General features: G+C 39.9%; 1 protein-coding gene across 5 annotated transcripts in view; it reads right to left on the minus strand.

Moving 5' to 3' along the window:
* The window catches only part of UNC13B (unc-13 homolog B), a 206,493-nt gene that overhangs the window by 73,185 nt on the left and 121,002 nt on the right, over positions 1–12,306 (minus strand). For all 5 annotated transcript variants that reach the window (XM_056514073.1, XM_056514072.1, XM_056514076.1 and 2 more), the window contains 4 exons: positions 11,951–11,997; positions 7,631–7,709; positions 5,840–5,914; positions 5,002–5,221 (listed from right to left, as the gene is read on the minus strand). In XM_056514073.1, the coding sequence (XP_056370048.1) occupies positions 5,002–5,221; positions 5,840–5,914; positions 7,631–7,709; positions 11,951–11,997 (421 nt within the window). The remainder of the gene's footprint in view (positions 1–5,001; positions 5,222–5,839; positions 5,915–7,630; positions 7,710–11,950; positions 11,998–12,306) is intronic.

Genomic DNA, 12,306 nt, shown 5'->3' on the forward strand with positions numbered 1-12,306 from the left:
AGAGGTTTTTTGTCAGTGGATCAGCTTTTCAAATCCTGTGAATGGCAACAGAAAGGCATTGGAATATGGAAGTAATGTGTACAGGTTCTGGCTTTCCTTCTTCCTCTCTAGGACTGAATTATTATTCAATTTATGACTGGAAACAGAAAGCAAATATATCTATATTGGGAATTGTATTGATACAGCTATTAGTAAACTACCAGTGCTGTTATTCTATGCTTTAAGAATTCATGAGAGCAGCACAGTCAGGATAGAAGGCAGCTGTTCAGTAGGCGGATAATGCTTAGAAATTATATATTCCTGAAACTTAAAATAGATATTCAAGTTTCAAATAAAGGTATCCTTCTTCCTTCTGTGCAAATATTTTCCTACACAGGACTCTGGGAGCAAACAACTGTTCATCACCATGGTATCTAACCATCATTCAACTCAGAAGCCAAGATGATTAGCACACGACTTAATTGGTCTGACTAATCCCCCACTCACTGACTTGGTCTCAGAACTGCAGCCTCTGAACTCAAGAGTACAATGCACACAAGTTTCTCATCCAAAAAGCAACAATCACACCTGCCTCGCAGTCCTGAGTCAAAATGCATCGAGCAAAAAAGCTAGCCCTGAACTGTACCTCTGAAGGGTCTCTTACCAGGCTCTTGATCACATAATGTCCTTCCTTTCCACCCTCTTGGTAATTACTTCTCTGCATTTGTTTCTTGGTCTCCTACACATCCAGCCCCAGATTTACTCCTTCTTTGATACCAGAATTGCCCAACCCACTGTAATTCAGTCACTACTACACCAATGCTCAAGGCAAGAGATAAAAGCTCAGTTTCCAAAAGCTTTACATGCCATAGAGATGTTAAGAACATCCTTATATCCACTCTCAGTCAAGTAAGAAAAGAAAGGTACCCATTCAGCAAAGATTTCTACTACTTCCAAGAATAACAGATGGCTACAAAGAGAGCACTGTCCCTTGAGCAGGTATTTATAAGCTTCTGATAAAAAGTTAAGTGCCCTATCAACAGAATAATAACTTCTAAATACCTACAAAACTACAAACCAGGAGGCTGCAGTACACATGCTACAACTGATTCTAGGTTATTGCACTTCAGACACCACCAATTCATGGAACAGCCCTGCTGAAGCAGTCTGCAAATGGGTTTTGATTCAAATTGCAACAAAGCATTGCTGAATTTTTCACCAGTGCAGTCCCACACAGATGATAAATTTGTTGAGTGTATCAGATAGTAAATTTCTTCAAAACATAGACACAAAGAAAAATACCCTCAGAAGAGATAACCAAACTTAATTCTAAAAGACTTGGAGAATTATTTTCCCCAGAAAGGTATGAAGGATGGAAAATGGATAAACAGCACATTCTAAATCTAAGGAATAAACCCCCAGGTATCTACCCAAAATTTTAAGGCATAAACAATGGAAAAGTATTTGTGACCAGCCTGAACATTCATTTGACTCCAGTGCAACATTTTCTGGAAGACTTACACAGATTGAAGTGAATATATATCCTGAGGCATCAAGGTATAATCAATAGAATTGTATTTGCTACCAGTCTGAAAATTCATTTTACTCCACAGTTACACTTTCTGGAAGCCCTAAACAGACATAAGTGAAGATATGTCCTGAGAATGTTTTGGGCTTTTTGCCGACAGCAACAATAAAGCTTCTGTTAGGAAAAAATCCCTCCTGAGTTCAATATACAAGAAAGTTCAGTCTTGAATTTATGGGAACTCTAAACTGTTGTTTGTCACCCAGACACCCTGTTTCTCATTCCTCAAGCACAGACCATGTTCTTCAAACATAAGAATAAAAAGAAATTTAACTTCTCCATTTTCTTCTGGCTTGTTGGGTTCCAGTTAGAAGAATTTTAACATGAACACACCAAAGCAAAGAACACAGTTGCCTGAAATTGCCTTCTGATACATTTCTAGTATTAATAACAGTTGTTTACCCATTCCAGAGGGACACTCATCCCCTTCTCCAACTCCCACCCTTCTCCTCTGTCTTTTCTACCTTTTCATCACACCATTACCATCTCCAGCTTCCTCTACATCTTACTCCAGCTAATGACATCTTCCATATTCAGAGTGGGTAACCTTGCAGACTGCTCAGTCTCTCTTCCTTGATTCTGGACACAAGTAACTCAGTAAATGAAATTTTTGTTTGGTTGGCTTTTACCTTTCTACACACTTCACACATTTTAAGCCTGTTGTACTGTCAGTTGTTTCCTCTCTGTTTCTGTAACTCGGCATGATGAAGTAGCCTGAGTTTACACTTTGAAACAAAATGTGAAAACATCTGCAACCCCCTGAATAAAATAACAAGTTCATACTTAATGCTTTGCCATATATGAGAAGCAATTTTCAGTTGTTTCTTCTTTCTATGGAAAAACACACAGTATTGCCATCATCACATCCCACAGCCCACTGCATAAGATTATGTAATTATAACTAGAGTCCAGAAAACTTTCCCCCATGGTTATTCTTCAGAGTCTCAGCTCTAGAGACACCCTGTTCTCGGAGAGTCTGAATCATTTAAGTTCTCTCCTACTTCTGCCTTTAATTTTCTCACAATAAATTCAGCCCTTCTCTTTTGTAAACAATAAGCTTAAAAAGATCATCTTTCTCCCTGTGGTCTATCTCCCTCTTCCCCAACATGGTGAAAGCATAAAAACGACTAAAACAATTCACAGAGCCACTGCTCCCAGCTATGAAACAGAATCTACTGCCCAGAAAGGCTTTAAGACATGGATATCAGTAAACTGTAAGAGTAAGCTGGAGCTGCAGCAGGTGCACTGCATGCAGATGTCCTACACCTCTGCCCTGGGCTCCACAACATTCCTTTAGAAACAATCTATTAGGACAGACCTAGTATAGCTATTTTTATTTTTTTGAAATGGCATGATTCCTGCCCTCCTGTTCCAGACTGACAAGTCTCTCTTTTGAAAGATTAACAATCTTGTATCATCCTCTCTCAAGACATTCTCATATTTCTCCCATTACTATTGAACCCTCTCCAGTACCCACTCCTATCTTCATGTTCCTCCTCCTTATGAATCCTCCCTTCCTGAGCAAGAATAGCCACAAACCTCTTCTGCAGGAACATACTCCCTCTTAGTCATTAGCTATTTCTTTAATACAGAGGTTTTTCTCTGTTGTTTGCAACTTCAGGACCACTGCTCTGTAGAACAGCTTTGTGCCTGTTTCATCTCCAGTGCTGGTGCAAACCTAATCCTCCTCACTTCTCCACAGATTTCTCCCTTTCTGAGATATCACAACTCCCTTGCAACATTACAGCATCATGGGTATGCATCTGAATCAAGCCTGGATGCTTTGAGCTTTTCCCCTCAAATAGTGAAAATTGCCAGTAAGCAGAGAGTTCTGGTGAAGTACAGAAATAAAAAGGTTATTCTCAGGAAGTGATCCTGTGCATCAATCAGACTGTGACAGAAAACTGAGCTATGACCAAACTATATTCTCCTGGACCAAATGCAACACCACAGATCTTTGCTTATTCACAGAAAGGTCTCAAAAAGCCAAGGTGCCAATGATGAAACGCTTCAAATCCTATAAACTCAATTCCCAACCCTCAAAGACAAATCTAGAACCACTAAGCAGCTGGGGAACAGAGGTGTTTGGCCAGGATCATATGTCTCACAAATAGGCCATTGCAAATAGCCCTAGACCTAACTATGACAAATTTAAGACTCTTCACACATCAAAAATACAAGTATAAACAATATCCATTTGGAGTGTTAAGAAGAGTCTTAAGAAAAAGCAAATTACCTATGATTCACTGGTTTCCCTTCCTGAATCACTTAGCTCGGCTTTCCCAAACTACAGCCTAAGGTAGATCCAAGATCTGACTTTTTATATTCCTAGAATTGCTGAGAGGAATTTGTAATAGGTTCCTTCATACTTCACAAACTTTTCTGATTCCTTAGAATTAGTCCATCAGGCTACAATGACAAGAAAAGTAAGAGTGAACAGAAACAGCCACACCTTCCTACTCAACACTTAACACACATAGAAGAAATTTCTATTCTATTTAGACTGAAATATTCTGCTCTCAAGAGGAATATAAATTTGACACTAAATAAGAAATGGTATTTCAAGCAATAAAAACAACTCAACTAAGGCAGATGCCTAAATTAATAATTTTTCTCTTTTTTCCTCTTTAACCAAATTCCTTTTAAATTTCTCCGTTGTTTGTATAAGGTGTCCTTTATCCTGAAAAGTTACAGAGTTCCTTGAAGAAATGACTTAGTTTTTTACACCAACAAAATAATCAGAAATTCTAGTAGGAAGATGAAATAGCACGTATACTCAAACAACACCTTTGTATCTGACTCACCATCTCTGCTAACTCCGCTCTAAGTCTCTAAAGTGGTTCAGCAAGGCAGGCCTATTGTTGAAAAGGCAAAATGCCTTCCCAAGGCTCCTGCCTTGGGATAATCCAGGCTAAATCCTAGGACTCTATATCCTGAGCAGGAACCCAGAGTTGCTCTAAAAAGCTTAAAACAGTAGCACAGGCTGACTAGATGAAACAAGCAACCTGACTGCAATACCAGAGAAGGGAGGACAGAACAAAATATCAGAATATTCAGCCTCATTCCCTATTCATCCAACCCACACTTCAATGCAGGATATGCTGGCAAATACACAACCTGAGCTGACACAAAGAGAGCAAGCAAAGCAAAAAACCAAACCAATAAACAAAAAAAATCAACCAAAACCAACAAACAGACGTGAAAGACTAAAGAATAAAAAGTTCTTTTAAAGGACATCAAGCACAATGCTGCAAAGTTCTTCTGCACCAGTGGAGCTGCCTGTGCCCAAGGAGGTGGGTTTAGCCCAATGGCACCTTTTCAGAAAACGCACAATCACTGCAGCTTCACTGATCTCTGAAACACCAGCAGTACATTTAGGAAGGCTCTGGGAGCCAGAGCCTTTCTGGAACAGCTACACTCCACTGGCCCCTACTCACTTTGCAGGCAGTCAGCATTGAGCAAGTCTTGGCACTTCTCGTGGCACTTGACCCCGCACTCCCCGCAGCGCATTCCCTGCCGTGCGATGCCCCACAGCAGCCCCTCACACTCGTAGCAGTAGGTAGGAGTTGTGGCTGTCCACACTTCAAAGTTGTGTGGGGTTGTACAAGAGATGGGGTAAATTAAGGCTTGCAAGGTCTTCTTATAGACATGGGATTTCTGAAAGGCAAGAGCACATGTAAACCAATATCAGGAAGGTGACTGAGCCTACTTTTGCTGGTTTACACAAGAGTTTTACAGGAAAAGGCATGACCAGTGCAATAAAGCTACGCATCTGAGGTGGGAAAATGCATCTGATTTTTGCATGCAGTGTCAAAGGACACCCCTCCACATTCCAAAAATGTCTCCCCCCGGAATTAAAAAAATTGGAAGATTAATGTTTGTGGACGGGAAATATCTTGACTAAAGCAAGCACTGTCCCTTATGGTAGATAGCATAGAAGGAAATGGTAGGATTACTGAGATCAGGAAGTGTTTGGACAACCATCAAGGCAGATGATGTCTCTTGGGGTGTTCCACCAGGAGTTGAATTCAATGATTCTGATGGGTGGCTTTCCAACTCAGCATATTCTGTGATTCTGTGTTTCTACATTTCTCAGGATTGCATTGGTACATTAAATATTATTTTTACATGTTTAGTTTCTTTAAACAAATGATACAAGAAGCTTTGCATCTATATTTTTAGACATCTGTGAGGCTGGCTCTGAATCTCAGAGAGCCAAATCCCTTTAATTTGCTTACTAAGAACTAACAGAAGTCAAGTAACCCTCCCACTTACCAGCTCTTCATCTTTGAGAGATGTTCTAGTAGCCATTGCTGAGGTAATTCCAGCTTTTCGGGACTGAACCAGTGACTAGGGAGGAAGAAAGTTTGTTATTCACCACCAACATTTACAAGTGCAATGGCATTAAATGCCCAGAGATGTGAACAAGGGGACTCTCTCATGCCAGACACCAAATCAGCAATCTACTGCATTTAAGTAGGCTTCTTAAATGAGTGCTCACATCTCAGAGAAGTCAAACATATACTCTGAAAGGTCTTCAAATTGTTTCCATCTGTCCATAATCAGTCTCATTATAGCAAATTTCTATTTGTTTCTCTGAAAGAATTGAAACCTGGGTTCGCATCTTCACTTTTGCATTCTGGTAGCAACAGTAGCCCTTCTAATGTCTGAGGTCACTACAACAGACTCACTTTTCTAGATCTAACTTCATTCATCCAAAAGGAGATTATTTAATCAGCTTTACAAAACATACAGCACCCCAAAATGTGACAGTAAAGAAGTGGCAAGTAACAAGGATAAAGGAAAGAGGAGTGAGTTGGGAGTAAAGGTTTGAATGTGATGGTGTATCACATTCATCAGCCATCACTGAACACAATGAACTGCATTTAACCCTCAAAGAACTTCCTTTCACATCATGGAAACACTGCTCTGCAGCTGTGGACAGCACAGGGCATTGTCTTTGCAGCACCTCACAGTGGCATAAAAGGGATTTCTGCAGCCACTTCAGTAACATGAAACAGAGAAGGATATTTAAAGATAGCAGCATTTGCTCTGAAATCATCCAACTCTATCAGTTTTGTACCATTTATGTTCTGCTTTATGCTGTTTCAAGAGAAACTGAAAAAGTTCATTCCAACAGTGATGGAGCAGGACAGAGTGCTGGATACGCATTCACTGCAATACTGCAGGTACAAAACAAAAAGCAAAGAAGTAGAGAGGGAAATAACATAAAGTAAGGGGATTTTTTTCTGGTGAAAACTTGATGGATAGTCTTCACCTCCACTTACCATGGCCTGTGAAGAGAGAGAATGAATGCATTCAAGGGAAGTAACACAAGTTAATGCCATTATTGCAAAGATTTAAGATACAAGCAGTTAGCTAGACACATACCAAGCTGCCCATGCATAAACTGGCAGACAAAATTGTATGCATTTTTCACATGAATTACAGGATATAGAAACTTTGGTCTTTCAGCTGTTACAGCATTTCTTTCAAGTATGAAATCACTACGTGTACTGAATACAACCTACAGAAAACCATTTGTCCTGCAGAAGCCTTATTTCACCATATCATACAAGCATATGAAAGTTGTCCTCATTACTCACTTGGTTCTCATGCTTCCTCAGTGCAGAAGTCTACTGGCAATATTGCAAATAGCTTTTAAAATCCAAGCACATATGCTCGTTTATCTATCCTCTAAAATTCCAGCCTTTTGGTAAGCTGCCAAACCTCACATGGACATTATAACTTTCCCTAAGGTATGTGATATTCAGCAAAACATTTTAAAATTATGTAGGTCTAAAAACAATCAAATATTTTGTGTAAAATAAAAAGGATAAAGAACATGAAAAATACCCTGATTCTGTCAAATGAATGAAATTGTCTACAAAACCATAGCTTCTCACTGAGATTTCTCAAGCAGTACTCCTAACCCTTTAGCATAAGAATTAATTTAACAAAATGCTTGAGCTTCTTGAAGTGACAATGAATGTGCCCATATATCAAGAAAGTAAAGCCAGCTGGGTAAATGCTGTGTGGCAGAAGAGAAACAAACAAATCTCTTACCAGATCACTGACAAGTGGAATTGGCTTTTTTTTGCGCAGATCAGGCATGCTATCGATGCCATAGAGACCACCTGCAGGCCTGGAAATTCAGGAGGAAGGAAAAAATAACCTAATTAATTTAGGGTTGGGAGGGGTGAAGAGGGGGATGCTTTACTGGAGGAAGAAAAACAGCCAGAAGATTATACTTAAAGTGTAAAGTTAATGCTAAAAACGATTAAGTGTTTATCTTCAGACACAACAATCCAGATGTTCCTGCCTGGTGTTGGTGATTAGGAAGGAGCATGTCAAAGACGATCAGCACAGGGGCTGGATGCTGCTACCTGTTTTCAGATTCTAGTGTAGAACGCACTTAATACTGGCCCTTAAGGTCCATCTAATTATTAGGAGAAACCTGACACTGGAGAAGAAATATATTATTTTTAATTCCATAAAAGAGACCATTCACGGTGCTCAGCATTTCAAGGCACGCAGATCTGTACACACAAGAGATGGCATTTGCTGGCAGAAGTGGCAATGGAGCAAAAGGGTGATTCCCCCAGCAACAGTCATGGCCTGATGAAATAAAACACTCTAACCTACTTCCCTCCAGATGAGACCAGCCTGGATAATTGTACCTGGATCCTGCCACTTACTGGTAATACCACATGGATGCAACCCTGTACTTGAAGATGGTCTACTAACCCAGATTAAAGACCCCCAGTAAATGCATCCATCTCTAAGGACTTTAGATAATGCTTTTCCCTAAAGCTGGAAACTGAGCACACATCTCTCTGCTGTGGCTTCCTCCTTGCAATGAACACCCAGCCCAGCAGGCAAAATCTGCAGCACCTCTCAATGTCTGTCTCACCCTCCTCATTTCCACTCTGCTCTCAGGCCTTGCTGACACTAAGAATTTTATTCCTGAGGTCTTCTTGATTACAGAGACTGCAAAGGAACCCTCTGCCTCTCCATCTTTAGCCATTTGTCTTCACTCCCTGCCACTCTGGCTTACACGTTCTGGTATTTGTGTGACAATCTGGCTGACAATTACAGCCTGGTTATTTTGTTGATTTGGTACAATATACCCAGTCAAAATGCTCTGCAGGAAAATTACAAGAAAAAGGAGTATGAGACAAACAGTTTTTACAGCCATAAAAAACTACCTTTCAAAATAATCTAGAAAATCAAACTGCCATTACAAATTCGCACATGCCATGCAAATTGTGAGGTTGATAAATGAGAAGAGGCAGCCTGCAGCCATTAGAGAGCAGGGCCTACTCAAGCCCCCTTAAATACAGCTAAAGGCAAAAAAAAACCCAAACAAAAAAATATCCAGCATGACCGAACCTATACTATAGCTTATGGATGGACAAGGATGTCACAACACAGCCTAGCATGAGGTTGTGACAAAGAGGAAAACAGTCCATTATTACAGAAACATGTGACAGAATTGTAAGAGTAAAATTGACTTTTTTGATGAGGCGTAGGAGGGTGACGTGTCCAAGCCATGGCTGAGCTGACAGCTGCTGCTGGCTGAACAAGCCTGGTGGGGAGGTGAGCAGTCATGTGGAACTGCAAGAGTTGTGTCAGTTCCACAGTTTTCCAGCAGTGCAGTTTTCCTACACTGGAAATCCTCACCGCGAGGCTATAATAATTTCCAATAAGGAATTCCAGGAAAACTTTTTGGCCAAGTCCTGCTACAAAAATCCTTTCTGACTTATTACAGAAAAATCTCATCTACTTCAAGAAGTACGAAATATGTTTATATTGCCACATTTGTCTGCTGCCTTTATGTTACAAAACCTTTCCGATACTGGTGATACTGTTTTGGAGTAAAATAGGTGTCATGATAAACTACTCAGAGGATGCAAAAAATCCCAAGATTACTTAAACCACAACACAGCTTTATTGATAGATAAGCTCTGCGTCAAGGATTGGTGTAAATCCCTTGAATTATGAAAGCATATATAAAATCGAAAGGAAGAGTGTATAACCTGAAAAGATTCAATAAAATGATCACAAGTAAAACTCAAGAGTTAATGCTCCTGCTAATAGCTTTTTCCTACATGATTTCAAATTTTTTCTCTAATTTAACTGAAAGGAAACTGTGATACTCTGACATTTCCCAGGAAAGAAGAAGAACATTAAAATTGCATGCTTTATAAATTCAAGATGAGCCTATATAGATTATTGTGCTTGAGTAACACGTCTAGTTACAACTTGGTTTGTTGCAAAGTACTTTTGATAGATTGAGGTTTATGAGAGAACCAGTGGTAAGCCAGGATGACAAACATATTTGAAAGATGCTTGTATTTGTCACTGAAGAGAGGTGTCCTAGCACCTACATAGTTACACCCAGATGACCTGCTTTTAGTTTGTTAATATTTATTTTAAGAATTCAACAATTCCTAATTTTCAAAAGTGTTGTGTTTTCAGCTATCTCAGTCCCTTTATTCAAGCACAACTGCTACCTCACTTAATAAAATTTGTGTTTGTACAGACAGAAGAATTGACAGTGCCTCAAATATCACAGTTTAGTGTCATATGTAATAGGGTAACTCTCTTCTGCAGTGGATGTAATATTTATAGCATTATTATGGAGAGCTGTATTGAGGAATGAATAGCATTTCTGTATGAGAAGATAATTTGCACTAATAAATGGAAGATATAGATATGAGATACTACACCCAGAGATTGATCCATAATACCAATTGTACCTTTTTTTTTGAAGTGATATCTCCAAAGCCAGTGATAACAGACAGGGAGTGCCTGCTGCATTATACTGTAAATGAAAATTTCTTGAAGCATGTGTTCATCTTTTAATACAACTTGTACTACACAGAGGCTTCCACTAAATATTGACAATCTAAGCAAGCTATGGTTTGCAATGCCAGAGGATGAGTACTTTCTTCAAAGGACACCACAACTCTAATCTTTCCATTGAAAAAAACAACATAAATGCTTTATTATACTTTGAGGCTAATAAGCCAAAATGCGGCTAAGGGTGGAATTAAACGTTTACGATTCATAATCACCTTCTCTGGGAAACCCTTGCATGGGATGAGTGAGTCTGACAAACTTTTGTCAAAACTACATTAGCCAGACTGTTTAGTTGCATCTTGCATTGAAAAGAAAAAGAATTACAGACTAGAGCAAACAACACCATAAATTGACAACACATGTTTAAGTAATTCAGGACTTGTAGGTGTATTCACCTTTCAGGCTAGGAAATAATTTGGTGTGCATGAACCAATAAACCAAGTACATTGTCTCCTTGCTAAAGCAGGAGAAGGTGCTGTTTACAGTTACAATAAATCACTGCCTCCTGCTCCTGCAAATTGCCAATTCTCCAGCAGCCCCCTCACTAAGTCTCAGGTTCCTTGGGAAAAGCAGGGGGTTGCTAGGCAGCTCCAGGCATCCGCAGGTGACGCTTCATGGGAATATCAACACCACAGAACAATGTCTCCAAAAGCAGAAAACCATATAATGAAGCCTCCAATTTAACTTCATGTTTTACTAGGGAAGCTTCCTTCAGTAGTATGAGAATTAACTTAAGCGTGGAGCAAGCCAACATCTGGCTGAGATTTCAGGACAAATCTTGCTGCTGCTGACTGACAGCTCCTAATGGGTGCCCCACCACCAAACCAAATCACCCTGCTTATGTGCCAGGCACATAACCTGCAAAACGTGTCACTGTCTTTTCCCTGCCAGAGGATCCCAGGGAAGCTGCCATGCTGGCACCTATTACCACAGCATGTTGTGCTGAAATTACAATCAGAATTTGTCTGCTTCATTTGCTGCAAGTAGCGTGCTGTGGAGAGAACGCATGACCTGCTCACTCTCATCTGTACCAAACAGGCATGATGAGAAATGCTTTAAAATACAAATTGCAATAACAGTAGAGCAGTTTGCTCTACTACAAGGAATCGTTGCAAATACAGAAAACTTCCCCAAACCTTTCTTCTTCTTTTAAGTGCAAAAGACATAGTACTCTTTCAGAGCTACTCTTTTTCCTCTCTGCTGCCACCAATGACTGATCCAGGACAAAGGATTTCATCCAGATCACTCTGAGGTGCCATAAGCACTTGCCACCAACACATTATAGATTATACATTTGCAACTACAGCCTTGATCTTAACCACAGGTCTGAAAGAACTGCACATCCCACCTCCAGCTGCTTAAGAAGAGACTGAAATACAGCAGCAACCTGGCCTTCAGTGAGGTTTGGTCACTTGATTATTTCATCAAAAACATGCTATTTTTATTTAGACTGAACTGCAGACCTCTAAAGTGTACCCTAATTATAAAGACAGGGATAAAAGATCTCAAAATACCACTTACCCTCCTTTAAGCCAGGGTGGTTTTGATGGATCAGCCTCATCTTGGCCCTGAAGTGGGAGAAGGATAAAAAAAACAACATGAAATAGTTTCCAGAAACACCAGAAAAAGTATTTGTATTGTGTTCTGCAGAAAGGGTAACAGACCACACTGCATGCAGGCAAATGCATACAGAAACTCGTTCAAGCACCTCCAGTGACCAAGATGCCAGGGTAAGTCATACAGACACAGACAGATGATGCAATTTCATTGAACAGCAAAGGACTGGAATCTGAAGAGCCTGTTCAGTGCAACTCGTCATTCAAAAGGCAATCTTGAAGACAAACCTTTTATTTTTTTTCAACTCCAGTTATTGAAGA

This window comes from Oenanthe melanoleuca, chromosome Z (genome assembly GCF_029582105.1).
Source record: "Oenanthe melanoleuca isolate GR-GAL-2019-014 chromosome Z, OMel1.0, whole genome shotgun sequence".
NCBI lineage: Eukaryota > Metazoa > Chordata > Aves > Passeriformes > Muscicapidae > Oenanthe > Oenanthe melanoleuca.